Source organism: Gossypium hirsutum, chromosome A05, assembly GCF_007990345.1.
Source record: "Gossypium hirsutum isolate 1008001.06 chromosome A05, Gossypium_hirsutum_v2.1, whole genome shotgun sequence".
Classification (NCBI taxonomy): Eukaryota; Viridiplantae; Streptophyta; class Magnoliopsida; order Malvales; family Malvaceae; genus Gossypium; species Gossypium hirsutum.
Genome location: NC_053428.1, coordinates 110351106 through 110369406, shown reverse-complemented (window position 1 = coordinate 110369406; position 18301 = coordinate 110351106). Strand labels below are relative to the sequence as shown.

Below are 18301 nucleotides of genomic sequence, written 5' to 3'. Positions count from 1 at the left end.
AAACATCCATGTCGTCTAAAGAGACGTCAGCGTCGCAGTCATAGAATGTGTTTCTCTCTTCATTCATATCTGTAGTACGATCATCCTCAGCATGTATTTCTTCAAGAACATCAGCAGCTGTTTGAGCGTCTTTCCCAGTCGCCCGATCTCTTGCGTATATGGCAGTAAGCTGGTTGTAGTAAGGGAAAGAACGATGTCTGAACTGAGAGGCTTCTTTGTGACTCTGAAAAAAACGAGGAAATCATATTAGTTATAAGTTTTGTAAAAAAGCAAATAAATACTTGAAATACATTTTACCTTAACATAGGATTCCCAAACTGCATCTTCAGCAACAACGAGCTGCCTATGCTCGTCCCAACCAAAACCGCTGTTGTTTTGACCATTAAGCATGTCGTAGACGACTGACCATTCCCTTTTTAAGCACCTAATCCGAGATTCAATATTTGGTCTCGCCTTCAACATTGCTCCTGGTAAAGCATTTTCTAGCATTTTCTCTAGCTCGTTCAAATAACCGGCTTTGAATCCGGTATCAACATTAAATGTTCCTACATTGTGCAAATCCACCATGCAAGAAATCAAGGCTGCATCCTCTTCTGGAACCCATTTTCTCTTGCTTCCTCGAGAAGCTTGAGAAGAAGCACCCGTTGGTGGAACACCTGACATATTGTTCTTAAGAAAAAAAAAACAAATTAACATTATTTACTATTTTGAATATCATGAATCAAAAGGTGAACAATTTATAATATTATATCGGTAGTTCAATACTAAATTTAAATTTATAACACATGCTGAATGAAAAGATAATTAAATTATAATTCAACAAAGTTTAGTACAATACAGAATTTTAATCAAAGACCACCAAAGTTTCATAAACTAGATACATAAAATAACATCAACTTATCAATTCAAACTCAATTTGTCCCTAAACCTAACTAATTTCTAGATGTTTGCCATTCATCGAACATTTGGTTGGCTAGTTCCATCCTCCAAGTTGCCCAAGCATCCGATGGATGAATATTTGTGATATTCGGTTCATCGTCATCCACCACATTAGTAGGTAATCCTTCTCCCACCTCCGCTTCAATGGGATCAATACTCATATGGGTTCGAATAAAATTATGGAGCAAACAACATGCAATAATAATTCTATTGTGCACCCTTACAGGATAAAACGATGGACTCCTAAGTATTCCCCATCTAAGTTTTAATAAGCCAAAGCATCTTTCAATGACATTACGTGCTGAGGCATGTTTCATATTAAAAAACTCTTGCGGAGAACTTGGCTGATAACCCTGACGCCACTCGTTCAAATGATATCGCTGTCCTCTAAATGGTGCAAGAAATCCCTCACAATTTGTGTATCCAGCATCAACTAGATAATAACAACCTATAAAATAATTTTTTTTAAAAATGATTAATTCAGCAAACAAAGTTTGATCTCAATGAATAATTCAAATTCCTCTAACTATACACTGTACCACGAGGAACTTTTAGTCCATATCTTCTACTAATGGCATCTCGAAGCACCCGTCCATCGGCAACTGAACCTTCCCAACCAGGAAGAACATAAACAAATTGCATCTCAGGTGTACAAACACCTAGCATATTTGTTGTTATGTCACCTTTTCGGGTTCGATATCTAGGTTTATCAACTGTTGGCACCCTAATCTTGATGTGGGTTCCATCAAGAGCACCTAAGCAATTCTATATCACATGATATAAAACCTTGAGTTAGAATAATCATGTCATTTTTAGTCAACTAAATGTCGTACAAGCTATATATAAAACTCAGTCTAATACCTTAAACCATTTCCACCTTGTGTCAGAAGAATCGGCTGTAATTGGCTCCGGCTTTTTAAATAAGACATCTTGTAAGCGTATGACAGCATTTAAAACACTATGAAAAGCTCTGCTTACAGTTTCCCCGGACCTTCTAAAGTGATGCTTGATAACTCGATTTTTCAGGTGATGGGATATGATATGTAAAAACATTGCTACTTGCTCATCAACAAGCATGTTTCTTGACGACTTCAATCCCCCTATCGATTCTAACATCTCACATAGTTTAAAAAAGGCAGTTCTATTCATCCTAACTTGTTCAATACAAGTCTCATCACTAGCATATACAAGCCTTTTCACATAATCCCGTTTTGCATAAAAATCTAAGGTATAAGACCTAATTCTTGATCTATAAGTCTGTAGGCTAAGGCTGGCACCCATTCTAAATAAGAACCAAATCGCAATTCTACAGATTTCCAACCATAGTGTCAATGCAATACCAATTCTTCTACGCCTCTCACGTAGTGCAATTAAAGGCAGACGGGCCATTACTGCACCATATTAAAATTAGAACACACTATCAATGAATTGAAGTTGCAATTACACATTATCAAATAAAATAAACAATACAAATTTAGAACACACGAAGCAAAATAGTATCTACTAAATGATATCGTTTCAACTTTAATTTCATTTCTTTATCAATCACCCAAACAATAAAGAAATTATAAAGCATGTATAATTGACCTAAAATTAATTGTTGGTGTATGTATAATTGACCTAAAATTAATTCTTGGTTTATTTTTATTTACCCTAAAATTAATTGTTGGTGTATGTATAATTGTTGGTGTATGTATAATTGACCTAAAATTAATTGTTGGTATATGTGTACTTCAAGTTTTAAAACTATGCTTAAACACATTAATTTATAGGTAATAATATTAAATACAATAATAATAGAGGATCGAATCTTAATTTAATTGATATCATTACCGTTATAGACAAATTTGAGAGTTATAAAAAATTTTATTTACTCTTGAAGGTCCGGGATATGCGAGGTCGGGCTTTTTAGTATATTACACATCAAGATACAGGTATTGTATATTTAGATGAACTAATTTTATTATAATTATAATTGGGATTAGATTATGATAATCATAAATTAGTACTACAAATCTAAGGTTATATATTGAAAGGATATAACACAGGGAGGTAATAATAAGATATTATAGCTGCGTGCTTCCTTATTTTATTTATTTATTTACAATTATTTGGATTTACATATTACAAATCATCATGTGATTTTGCAGTGAGATTTTTTAGGAGATATATAAATACCATTATATTATTTGATAATTCGACATTAGGGAAATATTTTAACTGCACAACTCTTTTAATTTTGTTAGTGCGACATTCATGTGTTTTAAAAATTTATAAAAATTATTAAAATGATATAAAACTTTATTTTTTAAGAAAATATAGAAATTTTTTTTTAATTTTAAAAAAATTAAGTAATTATTAACATAGCGTGCATACAGACATGGATGATAGGTTAATAAAGTTAACCAAATAATGCAGTCAACAAAGACAAGAACAATCTACATTTGTATGAATTGCCATGTTTAAATCATTCATTCCTTTTATTTCTCAATATGCGGATACTCTGATGAGTAATCCATATCAAAAGGCCCCCTGTTCTATATTATGAAGTGGATGATGCCCTCATGTTTTCTGAGACTTAAAAAAAAGGTTTGCACAAATATTTTAGTAACTTTACATGATATCATAGGTTTCTACATGTGTCTGTGGCTGGTTAAACTATTTGTTTCAAAGAAAAGGCAATACTCATATTGCTTAGAGTTGAAACGCAAAAAAGGGCAACTAATAAATGTATGTCCTAATTTCATCGGAGGAAATTTTGACAATGTTTCAGGACAGACATGCCTATGAAAAACAAACATAGCCAAAAAATACAGCTGAATAAATGCAAATTATCAATTCTTTGTCTCAATCAATTGGGGCATGATCCAGAATTGAAAACCAATAAAGCACATATTTGAATCAACATACAGTGGCATCTATGCCAACACTACATAACCACTCAACCATCTATTGAGATATGCATGCATTATATCAGCATAGGCATTCATATTCAACGACCTAAACCCTTCTTTGAAGAGTTCATGACGCAGCAGCTTTTATTTTTATTATAATATTTTATTATTTCAGTTTATTTCACAATATTTATTTTAAGTATTAGATATATTATACATTAATATTTATTTTATCATTTCAGTTCATTTCACAATATTTTATTATTTCAGCTTTTATTATTTCAGTTTATTTCACAATATTTATTTTAAGCATATTTTGCTTATATCTAATGAAAATGCTAATCAGCCTCGAGACAATGGATTGAAAGAATAACATCATGAAAACAAATGCAAAACCAACCTTGCAAATCAAAAGGTCTTCTGTCTTTAAAGAATTTTCCTTCTAGCTCCTCCTGAAAGGAAATAAGATAACTTTCTCACACTCCAGACTAGAAGGTAAACAGCAAGGCAATAAAATTAAGAGAAAAGCAACGTCTTAAAGATGAGTCATATAGCAATGAAGAGGCCCATAAGTGAAAGGGAGCAAAAGAGAAAAAGGGGATATTAAACATAGAAGAAAGGCATGGAATTATTTTACATGCTTTCAGTCACAAATTATATTGCTAAAAAATGCAGTAGAAAGTACAGTAATAAAGTATAAATTCAAAAGTTCCATTTATAAATGTGAAACTGAAACCGCAATGATCAAGTAATCCTTTAATAGTATGTTTCTGGTGGACTGGAAATTTACAAGGTCTAGTAGGTTTCTGGTGGCTGGTTTTGTTGGAATAACCAAACCAAACATGGTGTAAAAAAATGGAACTTCAATCCGTTTGCCATAGCTTTCATGCCCCAAAGTTCAAATTCCACAATCATCGTCGCTTTCCCTTTCAATCTGTAAGTAAATTCTCTCCCAAATTTCCCCTTTTTGATTTTTTGTTTTTACCCTTAAATTAGTTTCATCAATGGCAGAAACTAACTCTTTGTCTCCAATTTCCAGAATTTGAAGCCCCCTATCACCAACCCCACATTAAGAACTCGAAAGTTAAAATCCCTATCACCAACCCCACACTTATTTATATATGATTTTCCAGTAAAAATCAAAGCTAAAATTCCTAACACTATAATAAATGACATACGGTCAGAAGAAAGCTTCAAGAGTAATTAACTCACAGTAACTCCAAGAGCAGTACTTGTCGAGAACAGGTAAATGAAATCACCAATCAACTGGAGAGATGTTCGGCTGTTAATTCTCGAAACATCGATCTTTTGAATTGCGTTGAAAAGAACTACTGATGTTGCATCATTCACTACTCCTTCTCCAAACACTAGGCTGTATAATAAAGGATTTTCATCTTGATGAAGGACCTATAAGGAAGTAATCAAATCTAAAAATCTCTTTCTGTGAAATAATAAGCAAAAACGGGGGGGAGATTTGCAAACTGACCAACCTGCAATGTACAAACTGTATCTGTTGATGAGAAAATAGTTCCTACAGCTGAAACAGAACAGCATGAAACAATGGGGCCGGAGACCTGAGACGGTGGAGTCGGGTGGAGGTGACTTCGCTCGCAGGTTCTGTTTGATGTTGGGAGGGAGAGGCTGGAGGTGGATTTCTAGTTGGGAGGGCAAATTAGGGCTAAGGCTGTAAAACGGGTGTAAACTGAGGAGGAGGCAAGGATTACAAAACAGAGAATTTCGGGGATTAGGAAAGTAACGGATTAGAGGGGATTAGCAATACATTGAACCAAACGGCAGATTAGAGGGGGATTAGGTGGGGCCCACCGATTAGGGGTGTATTGGCATAGCCAATACACCCAACCAAACATGGTGTAAGTATGGTAAACATGAGTGGCCCCAATCCCTGTATGCCCTACATCCTTGTCTTGTTGAAGCAGTCCCTTAATACTGGGGTTGCTCCAACAGGCGCATCACCCAACCTTTTGTTCTCCCAATATTACGTGAGAGGGGATGAAGTGTAATTATTTCACATAATTGTTTTTCCTTTAAAACATTAACAATCTGACACAAATGAAGAGAAATCTGTTTTACATGGTGCCATTTTTAAAATCTAGTTGGATATTAATATAGGTGTTGATAAATATTATACTATGCATAGATTACATCGATAGTTATTGAATGTTTTGGTATTTTGGATTAAATCGTAATGATAGTTAAATTAAATGTTATAATTGAAAAATTAGTGCAATGAAATTAAAGGATTTGAATATGTACATTGGTCCCGTTTGAACCTTGTGAATACTTAAGATACATATAACATGTCATTAGGGATTATATGGTTTTGGGTGCTGGTCCTGGATGTGTCCTGCATTTGTTATAGATTCTTCACAATTCGTGTGAGCATTATAGATACAATTACAGTTACATGTAAAGATACACTTTGTGTGAGCATTTCTCGAGTATCTGATGTTATTCAATTTGGTTCAACGAGTAATTCAGGTTTAAAACGAAAAGGTATGTATATAATGAGCTATGTTATTGAGAATATGAAGTGGAAAATGTAGTATGTGTAATTGGATTGAAAATGTAACAAATGGAATATATGATGGATGGTTTATATATTGGAATCCTTTTCACGATATGTGGCATGTTTCATAGGTTGATATATTTTTAAATATATCTACTAACTATGTGATGTGTTGTGGATAGGAATGAAAAATATTCATATGATCTAATGAGCAATGTTTGAATTTTAATCGTTTTATGTTCCATAAGTTTAAGTTTCCTTCATACGAGCTTATTAAGCACTAGTTGCTTACGTAGTTGTTTTTCTCTATCTTTTAGATCATCAGAAAATTCGATTGGTTGGAATTGCATCGGAGCATGATTACACTATCCAATTATCATTTTGGTGGTTTTTGGTTACTTTGATTTAGGGTTAAAAATGACATGTAAAAGGGCTTGAATGTTAACTTGACAATTTGGTATGTTTGAGTATAGTGCCAAACTTATGTATGCCTTAATGTTTTTGATTGATGAATTGTAAATAATGGTGCAAGTAGGTGTGTTGTTAAACATTTATGCATACCCACGTGATGATAGGTAAATCATGCATGGCTAAATGATATGTATGTGTGAAATGGTTTTGGTATGTTTGACTTGTGCTTAATGAATGAACTTTAGATGTTGGTTGGATTGATTTTGAAGTATGAATTGTGGTTCCTTTCGATGACATATTGGTTATGTTTATAGGGTGGTTGATTTGGTATGCTTTGGAGTGTGTTTGAATGTGTTTTGGTCATATGAATGCTTGTGTAAATAACGTGTTTCAGTGTGCAAGAATTGGTGCTTGATTTGGCTTATTTAAGCGGCAACTTATAAAACACACGGCCTGAGAAACGAGTTGTCACATGGCCGTGTGCCACACATGGTCATCCCACACAGCTGTGTGTAAATATTATTTTAGGTGCAGACTTCACATGGCCTACGACTCGATTGTGTAACCATATTTCAAATATACATATAGTTTGGCACACGGCCTGCAACATGACCATGCGGCCCTATTTCAAATACCCACATAGGCAGACACATGGGCTGGAACATGACTATGTCTCCCATGCTTCAAATACTCACACGGTTTAAGTTATGTCACACGGCTGTGTGACCCTTGTATCCAAAATGAAACATTTGATAGAGAGGAGATGCGGGAAGCAAATGAAAATGGCTTCCAATAAATAATATATTAAACACTAACTGATAAAAAAATTCCAAAGACTTTCACACCCACTCTCAAATATATATTTTGAAAAGAAAAAAAAACTAATAATCCGTCAACATAGCAGTCCAACAGCAATGCTTAAAAGTACCTGAAAGACAAAAAATTAAAGTAGGTAGAAACCATATACTACTGAAAAATACCTTATTCATAGTAGAGGAGATTTTATTGATCATCCAAAGACACTCACAAGCTTGAAATCTGGAGATCTGGAGAAGCAAAGTTTAGGAATTCATGATCTTTTTGTAGTGCATACATTCTGGTTTCATCTAAGGTTATCCAAGCTTCTATTCCTTTCCCATATTTGGTTTCAACGAGAATAGTTAAGTTTCCAAATTGCCCTGCTTTTCCCAGTATTGCCCATGAACAAGGTTGCCCCCATCCGAAATCTAGTTTGTCAAAATGAGTATTGATCCAGCTGGTGAAGGCGAAAATATCAGGTTTTTCAAAGGAAAACAACAGCTCCAGCTGGTTCAAGTGCTCAGCGATGGCTTCAAACCCTTGTTCACCTTGGACGGATCTCATGTATTCGTCGTCGATAGCAGCAATGGATTGACTCATCAACTCGACCAATGTGGATAGCTCGGTGCCTGTCTCGGCTGGATTCGAGAGTGCACTCGCCAACCAAAACACATTCCCAATCGAACCATCTAATGTCGTAAGCTTCCCTTTTGACCTCATTTTCACCACTTGGACTACAATGGATGGTTTCAAGGTTCCTTGTATCGCCCTGGATGCCGCCATTGAACATTTCCAGATGAAAGCCGAGATAGCTACGGTTCGTGTCGGTGTGGTCACGACTTCCCCTTTTGTCATGTCCTTTAGGATGGCTATTGCTTCCTCATTAAACACAAATTTCCGTGTAATAAAATTACCTTCAGTGAACCATAAGTTTTCCATCATGGATATATGTAATTCTTGGGCATTGGATTTTTAGGTGGAAAGATCAAGGATGCCTTAGATAAGGCAGGAAATCTAATTTCAGGGTGGTATCCTTGGCAGATTGTGCTCCAAACAAAGCCTAAAATGACGGTTGTGTTGGCGTCAGTGATTTTATGTGAGGCGCAGATGCCTAAAGCTATTCCACCACATGCAAACATGGTGACTTGACAAACCAAGAGAGGACCCCGATGATTTGATTCCTTGGATAAAGGAGTGCACGGGAGCAAGTTGTTCAAGGTCTCAATTTGTATGATGCCTGAGAAACTCGGATAATCGACAACCGATTCGAGCCGATAAAAACGGAACACCCGCGTCGAAATCATGGATGAACAGGTTACTAAAGATTCTCCCAGAGAAGGGATACAAGATGTTTAGGGTTTCTGAAAGAGATTTCTTCAGCTGAGTCAAAATATTGGTGGTGTTGGTATCACTCAGGGCTTAAAATACTATGATTGGAACATAAGTGGTGGGAGTTAGCTGATCAAATACACAGAGTTTGAAGGGTTCTTTTTGATGAATTTCTGGGGAAGATGGTTTGATGATTTCTTTTGAAAGAATCTGAGCCTCAAACTTCATCATTTTCTTTGTTTTTTTTCCCTCACCAATATGTTTAGACAAACTTTATATATAGGAAGGAGAAAAATATATAAACTATTGGAGTTCAAAGCCTCCACTATACGATCTTCTAGTTTTGGCTAAACTACTATAAAAGCCCTTCACTTAGTTTACCTTTGTTAAAGCCTAATTCATTATAAGATCTCCAATAAATCTGCCAAAAATATAGTTAATAATAGTAAACAATTGTATTAAACATTGATAATAAGCGTTCATAGTAACATATTTTGGGTGAATTACCCAAAAATGCTATTTTTTTCGAAAAAAATAGCGGATTAGACCAATTTTTTTTAAAATTTATCAAATTAAGCCGATTTTGGAGAGAGAGTAGATTTGGCACGAAAATGCTTCCAACTGGATGCGCTTTCCTGCTTAGTCAACAAAACATATTCAGCTAGACGCGTTTTTCCTAACGGCTACGATCGAATTCCAACGACTCCCTCCTAACGGCAAGTCTTTCCCCCTATTTAAACCCCAAATATCCCACTTTTTCAATTCACTCTCAACTCTCTCAATTCATTCTCAATCTTCTCTTAATTCTCACTCAATTCTCTCAGTTCATTCTCAATTTTTTATTAAAATTGTATTAAGGTTTTTTTAATTAATTTTGTATTACAATTTTTATTCTTATTTATTGAAATTATTAATGACAAATTCTCTTATTCGTTTAGTTCGACCGTTCAATTGCAAATGGTAAGAATTTTTTATTACTTTTAATCTAATTTAATCTAATTATTTTGTTGTTATATTGAAATTTAAGATTTTGTATGTTTTTTTTATAATTAGCTGGAAAATCGAATTTTGGAGACGTGCATTCGCAATCTATCTACTCCTCTATCGTTTTTAATCGAACCATACTTGTGAGACGCGGGATTTTTGCACATGGCCCGTATGGGTAAGGGGTGCAAATTGGACCCCACACTTGTAAGCGTGTTGGTGGAATGATGGTTAAAGTCTTATTGGTTTAAGATGTGAAATTGGACCTATATATTGTGATGTTTGTTACTTAGGTCTTAAGATCAACTATACTTTGTTAAATGATAAGATGAAACTAAAAAGGTATGAGCTTGTAGGATTTTGCCTACAAGGTCGCGACACTAGCTTTCAACATCACTATGTCCCCTGTTTGAGGTCGCAACGTCAACTCACTGTTTTTAGAGTCGTAACATTGCACCAAAGTCACGACGCCATGTTTTTGCCATGGATGACGTGACGTGAAACCTTCATGGTGGCGACGCCAACTCGATAAAACTTGAGAACTTTGTATTTTAGTTCTCATATGGTCTCGGGTTACCATTGGAGCTTTTATAAGCTTGTATAACCCCGAATATGAGTTGGAAGAATATTTTATTGATGTTTTATCTAAAATAACTTATATAAACAAATGTCCTTTTTTGAAAGAACAATTTTGTATGTTGATATGTAAGGGTGAGTTACCATATAAATGCAAGAGGCAGAAAAGAAAAATGAATGCTCTTATTATAGGTCCTAGTTGTTTAAATTGAATTCACTCTTTAGTAATTGTGCTTACTCCAAGAAGAAGGAAAATTTTAATGCTCATGGCCTACACTTTGCACCTTTTTCTTTGAATTATTATTAGCTTAAATTGTCTACTCACCTATTTTAAGAAGTTATTTAACTTAATAATTTTCGTTAGCTTAATTGCAATAAGTGATATTTATGAATTGGGTTGGGTTAGATTTGGGTCGAATTCATGCAACTTATTTAAGTCAATTTTTTAAGTTCGGGATTAATTCAGTCCAGAAAATGGACTTACTTTTTTATTCAAACTCGATCCGATTTAAGAAAAGTAAATTTGGACCCGACCCACCCATATTTAAAATCTAGTTGGATTTTAATATAAGTGTTGAATGCATGTGTTTGATTTATATAATTATATATTTTTTCATATTCATATTCAAATTTTTAGTAGATGAGCAGGGGCGTCATGGCATCCTGTATTTCTTTTCAACTATTTAATGATATTTCAACAATTCTTTTTATGTCATTGATTTATAATTTTGGTAAATTTTTTAAACCAAACCTTGAATTCTAAACCCAAAACTCGAAACCCTAAACCTCAAATCCCAACCTTGAATCTTAAACCCTGAACTCTAAACTTGATCGATTAATTAAAAGTTGTAATTTCTCATTGATAAGGGTTATAAGTTGAATTAATTATTCTAAGTTATTTCAGTGGTTTAATTGAATGAAACTTATTGTTTGGATCAATAAACGAACCAAACGGATCTAAACTGAGGAAAAGCTAAAGTGTCAGATTAGTTGTCGGTTTCGTTTTTACAATTGTTTTTGTCGAGGTAAGTTCATATAAAGATTTAAATTCATTAATTGATGTTCTGAATGTAGTTTTGATAAATATTATACTATGTATAGATTAGATTGATAGTTATTTGATGTTTTGGTATTTCAGATTAAATCGTAATGATAGCTAAATTGAATGTTATAATTGAAAAATGTAAATTTCATGCTCACGTGGCAAATATAAAAAAAATCAAAATTTTTTAAATTAAAAAATATGCATTTTAATTACATTAATTAAAACTTTAATTTTATGTTGTTGATTTGGAACTACGTAGCAAATTGTTAAAAATCTTCATTGATTTAAAAAAATTAAAAATATTTTAAATTTTTTTTTTGAGTTTTTTAACATTTGATAATTTTATTTATTTTTAGATTTTTTTAATTTTGTACTCCTCTAAAATGAATTTGTACAACCGTTTGTACAAATTCATTTGAATCTGGAGAACTTATTATCTAGATTCATTCTATATGCACATTTGAATTTTTATAAAAAAACTATATTTTCAAAAATTAATTATTCAAAATTTTAAAAAATAATTTTTTTTTGCTGACTAGGCATGCTAGGTTAGCATACTAGTCAACCATGTCAACGATGTTAATAGTCAAACCGGTCAAGTGATAATTTCCGTTAATGAAAAAGAAAATTACTTGTGCTAATTGTAAGAATTGACATAAGTAACTTTAAGTACTAATATTATAAAAAAAAAGTTAAATACGTCATGTAAGTATTAATTATCCAAATAATTTCCATATCAGTTTATTAATTAAGGAATTCTATAATATTGTTAACAATTAATCGACCTTAGCTAAGTTGGTAGAGCGGAGGACTGTAGTAGGACATCCTAATAGCCATCCTTAGGTCGCTGGTTCGAATCCGGCAGGTCGGATTTTGCTTCTTTTTTTTTTCAATCTATTTAAAAGAATAGGTTAAATTTTGCACTTTTTCACCTTATTAAAAGAATAGGTTTAATTCTGCTAGTCCTGATGAAGTTGTAGCTGTTAAATCAATTAATTTTTGTTATTTTCAAAATTTGAAATGATAAATATATTATCACATATATATAATGTCGCCTTAGTCTATTATTTTTAGGGATGTTATCAGTTTAATTTAAACGAATTTTTTTAGAATTTTTGAACTATTCATCATAATTCGATTTAGTAAATGAATCATAATAAAATCATAAAAATGAATCATATTTATAATTAAATATTTATTAACTGGGTGAAATGATAAAATTTTATATAAAACACATTTATAAAAGATGTATTCAATAAATGAATAGTTATGTATAAATTCTTATCAATTTCAGTTTAAATCTTTATTTAAAAATACTATTTTTGTAATTTTTTAGTTAAAATGTTGTATAAAAATAATAAAAGATAAAAATACTATTTTTAAATTAAAATTTACAATATATCAAAAATTTTTATATTTTTTTACAAATTCTTTAATAATGATTAGAATTTTTTTTATTATCACTATATTTCAAATATCAAAATAATTTATATCTATATATTTTTAATTAATTATTATTTTGAATAATGTTACTTTCCCAGTAATGCAAATGAAGAACGTTGCCCCCATTCGAAATCTAGTTTGTGAAAATCGGTATTGATCCAGTTGGTGAAGGCGAAAATATCAGGTTTTTCAAAGGAAAACAACAGCTCCAGCTGGTTCAAGTGCTCAGCGATGGCTTCAAACCCTTGTTCACCTTGGACGGATCTCATGTATTCATCGTCGAAAACAGCAATGGATTGACTCATCAACTCGACCAATGTGGATAACTCGGTGCCTGTCTCGGCTGCATTCGAGAGTGCACTCGCCCACCAGAATACATTCCCAACCGAACCATCTCATGTCGTAAGCTTCCCTTTTGGCCTCATGTTCACCGCTTGGACCACAATGGATGGTTTCGAGGTTCCTTGTATCGCCCTGGATGCCGCCATTGAACATTTCCAGATGAAACCCGAGACAGCTTCGGTTCGTGTCGGTGTAGTCTCGACTTCCCCTTTTGCCATGTCCTTTAGGACGGCTATTGCTTCCTCATTAAACACAAATGTCCGTGTAATAAAATTACCTTCAGTGAACCATAAGTTTTCCATCATGATTATGTAATTCTTGGGCATTGGATTTTTAGGTGGAAAGATCAAGGATGCCTTAGATAAGGCAGGAAATCTAATTTCAGGGTGGTATCCTTGGCAGATTGTGCTCCAAACAAAGCCTAAAATGAAGCCTGTTTTGGCGTCAGTGATTTTATGTGAGGCGCAGATGCCTAAAGCTATTCCCCCACATGCAAACATGGTGACTTGACAAACCAAGAGAGGACCCTGATGATTTGATTCCTTGCAGAAAGGAGGGCATGGGAGCAAGTTGTTCAAGGTCTCAATTTGATGATGCCTGAGAAACTCGGATAATCGACAACCGATTCGAACCGATAAAAACGGAACACCGGCGTCGAAATCATGGAGGAACATGTTACTAAAGATTCTCCCAGAGAAGGGATATAAGATGTTTAGGGCTTCTGAAAGAGATTTCTTCAGCTGAGTCAGAATATTGGTGGTGTTGTTATCAGTCCGGGCATAAAATACTATGACTGGAACGTAAGTGGTGGGAGTTAGCTGATCAAATACACAGAGTTTGAAGGGTTCTTTTTGATGAATTTCTGGGGAAGATGGTCTGATGATTTCTTCTGAAAGAATCTGAGCTTCAAACTTCATCATTTTCTTTGTTTTTTTTCCCCTCACCAAAATGTTTGGACAAACTCTCCGAAGGAGAAAACTATATAAACTATTGGAGTTCAAAGCCTCCACTATAAGATCTTTTAGTTTTGGCTAAACTACTATAAAAGCCCTTCGGTTAGTTTACCTTTGTTAAAGAAGTCTCTATAACTTTATTGTACCACATAAGCCCCTATCTTTTTTATTGTGCCATGTCAGCTGAAAACGCCTTTAGCTAGGTGAGCTGTCAATGCATTTTTCAGGCATGTCATTGAAAACACGCCTTGTAGGTAGCATTTTCAATCTCCTAATTTTAACCATTATAAAGTTGCCACTCACCCGTCAAGTATCTAGGGATTCCTGGGATAATATTTTCTGAACATTGCGGGTTGACCTCCACCTACAGTAAACTATAGGTGATCAAAACTCGATTTGATTCGAAAAAGTTAAAAAAATACGAACTTCAAGTTAATCGAATCGAGTAATTCGAGTTTCGATTTTGAATCGAGTTAAATTTTACTATTCGAATAACAGATTGGTGTAAACACCTTTTTGGTACTTGCCAATTTTGAAAATTAAATTACCAACTTGGTCTCAAAATAATGACAAAAAAATTCAGAATAATTTCAAAATTTTAAAAATAATAATATTTTTAAAACAAAAAATATTTATAACAATTCTAAAATTTATATTTTCCACCGAATATAAATATTATAAAAAAATTCTAAAGAGTATATAAAAAATGTTAAAAATTAAAAATTTCCTAAAATAATATTTATGAGAACCTAAACCCTATACCTTAAACTTTAAAAACCCTAGACAAAACCACTTAAAAGAATACTAAAACCTAACCCTAAAAACCTTAAAAAACCTAAATTGTGGAGAGAGAAGGAAAATGCATCCAATTGGACATGCTTTACTGACTGAACAAGAAAGCACGTCCAGTTGGAAAGTTTTTCTTGCCAAATCTGTTGAAAACATGTTCATTTTTCTTCTCTCTCTCCAAAATCAGCTTAATCCGATAAATTTCGAAAAAACCAACCTAATCCGATAGTTTTTCTAAAAACAATAGCACTTTTGGGTAATTCACCCAAATATTCTAGCCTCAATCTTAGTGTATTTTGGGTGATTATGTGTCATTAATGGTGAATTATATACTTCTAATCTTTTATATTCATGTTTTGGTGCTTTATAAGGCACTTGGGAACAATGGGAGTGAAAAACAATGGGAATTAGAACATTAGAGCATTTCGGAAGTTGTATACATGTAACAGACTTTCACACGAGCAACCCACATGGCCATGTGATCCACACGGTTGTGTCCAGGGCGTGTCGATTTCGGAATCATGTGTTATAACACCTTTTACCCGGTCTGGTCGCCAGACCTGCACTACAGGAGGTTACCACTCAAACACAAAACATTTACATACTTTAAACATACGTGACGGATCATGTTGCGAACTAATAGGTGGCGAATCGCTCCAACGGATTATTCAACTAAGTATAGAAATTTAAAGGACAAAACTATAGATACACAAAAATGGCAGACTATTCTACAGATGCCCCACTCTAAGGTATATTTCATGGAATTTAAGACACGGAACATAATAGAACTGAACTTTAATTTATTATCATGCATCTTAGAACTTAACGTGATCCCTTTCAAGGTTTAACGAGATTATTTATAAATAACCTAACGTTCATATACATGCCACTTAGACTGACTCAATTAAAACAAGATTACCCCAACGTTTGACGGATAGTGTGGACTTTTTGTTGATCCAATCAATGAGCTCTAAATGTTCCAAAAAACTATAAGGCAAAAGCAAGCTAAACATAAGTATTTAGAATACTTTGTAAGATTATACAAATTCAATAGTTACTTACTTGGCATAACAATATTATGATAATTTAATATGCAAATACAATTTATCTATTCGTCAACACTATTTGCCAATAAGGTGAGCGCGTATATTTCATTACACATAATATCCTAAGTAAGCTACTCAATACAATGCCCTTCTTCATATCTAATCCAATCTCAAACTTGTCGTTGATACGGACTCCAATTATAGAAATTAATTCTTTTATATTCTCTCATTTCTTAACTTGTAAATTTCACATTTCATGCTTTATATTACCTGATAAACACTGTAAAAGAAATCAAAACACAAGTACGCTCCACGTCATAGGCTTATTTGAGCTAATCACATACAGATGTGTTAGGTTACCTATCCGGGCTAAACCTTTATTAACACAATGAAAGCCTGGCCAGGGCTATATATAAATGTAAGGTTACCAGTATAGGCTAAACCTTTAAAACAACATCAGATTACAAGTCCAAGCTAAATCTGTGCTACATGTATCTTCAAGTCCGCAACAAATGCTGGAATTAAAAATTATCAGAAAATACATGTAACCATGTATATGAGTCTTTTACCAGTTTATCGGGACGCTGTCATTCTGTAATTTTATTCACATTCCTTCATACAGAACTCGGTATTTCTTATATATTTATATTTTGCAACCAACTACTTACCGAATTTCAATTATACAATTTAATAACAAAATGGAAAGAAAGTTAAATAATGTTCATATTGTATGAACTGACCTAGTGGAATGATCACTCGCCACACTAGAATCTACTCAACGACTTTTCATTTCTCATGATCTTCTCATGGCAGATTCAAATCTTGATCTATAACATAATTCCAATTCAATTTTTATTAACCAACACCATTCGTCAACTTATAAAACACATAATTCAGTTCATTTCCATCACTTTAGCTTCCTTTAAACCTACCACTTAACCAATCAAGCCTTTTATAACAATGTTTTATGAAAATCTTAATGTCATATCCCTTTTTTTTTAAAAAAAATTGTAGTGCAAAAACAAAGAAAGGTGTAGTCTAGTGGTAATAAGCCCCTAAGTTATTTAGGAGGTCTTTAGTTTGATTCCTCTTGCTACTTTATTTTTATTAAAATTTTGCACACTTTTCCTATGTGCATTAAAGCATTGTCGTCCAACCCCCCATTGTTGCCTTAACTGGTTTGATTCTTTTCCCTTTTTATGGGTCAAACTTGCCATAAATTGGGGAGCATGATCTCCCTTTCTGCTCCTATGTTCCTTCTCCTTTCTTTCACCCTATCCTTGCAAAAAATCAAGTGTTGACCACCCAAAAAACCTTATTGCCATCCAACCCTCTCATTCCCTCTCTTTTCTTTTATTTTTCCTTTCATCTCCACTCCATTTTCTCTCCTTTTTGACAAAACAATTGTAACACCCCTTAACCTTAAACCATCACCAGATCAGGGTTACGGGGCATTATCGGACATATTGGACAACTTAGAAATAATTCATAAATAAATAACATTCATAGCATAGTTTAACTTTTAAGTCTTTATAATAGACCCTCGAGGCCCAAAATACGTATTAGGAGTGAAACAATTTTTTTTTTTCAAAATTTCGACAGCATTTCTGCTTATTTTGTATAAAACCCCCTACAAGTTCAAACCAAAAACAACCAATACCATATATACTATATAAACTTTTGTACCATTTCATTAGTATAAACATTAAAAATACTAATTACCATTTTTTTTACAACAAAAGTCTTGTAACATTCTGATGTGATCAAAATAACACCTTTGTACATGCCACTTTTAATTCAAAATATGGTACCTACTTATGAAGCTCTTGAGGATGTGATGAGATGAGAGATCTTCTAGTCGACGCTACCTCTTCGAGTCTAACTGTACCTACGCGTTAAAATTAAACGCCTTAAGCCGGTGAAGGCTTAGTAAGCACTACAAGAATAAATAGGCAAATAAATCCCATTTAAAAGATTATAATCCATTTTGATCAATATATATTTTATGCATATAAGTTTCTTTAGTTGTATCTTATAATAACAAAATTTAATTTATTATTAATAAGTTATAAAACTTACCTTAGTACATTGATAATTCGCTTTGATTCACAACTTATAACTTTAGCCCAAAGTAGACTTAATAGAACACACTGGATATACGGAACAAATACAGAAGTGCATTATTATGCACAAACGAACAGAGAGCACTAAAGTGCTATACAGAG

The 18301-nt window shown here is 33.3% G+C and overlaps 2 protein-coding genes and 1 non-coding gene across 3 annotated transcripts; 1 reads left to right on the top strand and 2 right to left on the bottom strand.

Moving 5' to 3' along the window:
• Positions 1-7794: 7794 nt before the first annotated feature.
• On the bottom strand, positions 7795-8289 carry LOC107904289 (stemmadenine O-acetyltransferase-like). Its single transcript, XM_016830611.2, has one exon. The coding sequence runs from the start codon at positions 8287-8289 to the stop codon at positions 7795-7797; it is 495 nt and encodes a 164-aa protein (XP_016686100.2).
• A 3994-nt stretch (positions 8290-12283) lies between these two features.
• On the top strand, positions 12284-12374 carry TRNAY-GUA (transfer RNA tyrosine (anticodon GUA)). The gene is given in 2 exon segments: positions 12284-12320; positions 12339-12374. It is a non-coding gene; the product is annotated as a tRNA-Tyr (tRNA).
• Positions 12375-13341: 967 nt separating this feature from the next.
• On the bottom strand, positions 13342-14208 carry LOC107902482 (stemmadenine O-acetyltransferase-like). The gene has a single exon (XM_016828657.1). It carries the CDS (start codon positions 14206-14208, stop codon positions 13342-13344), a length of 867 nt encoding a protein of 288 aa, XP_016684146.1.
• Between the last annotated feature and the right edge of the window lie 4093 nt (positions 14209-18301).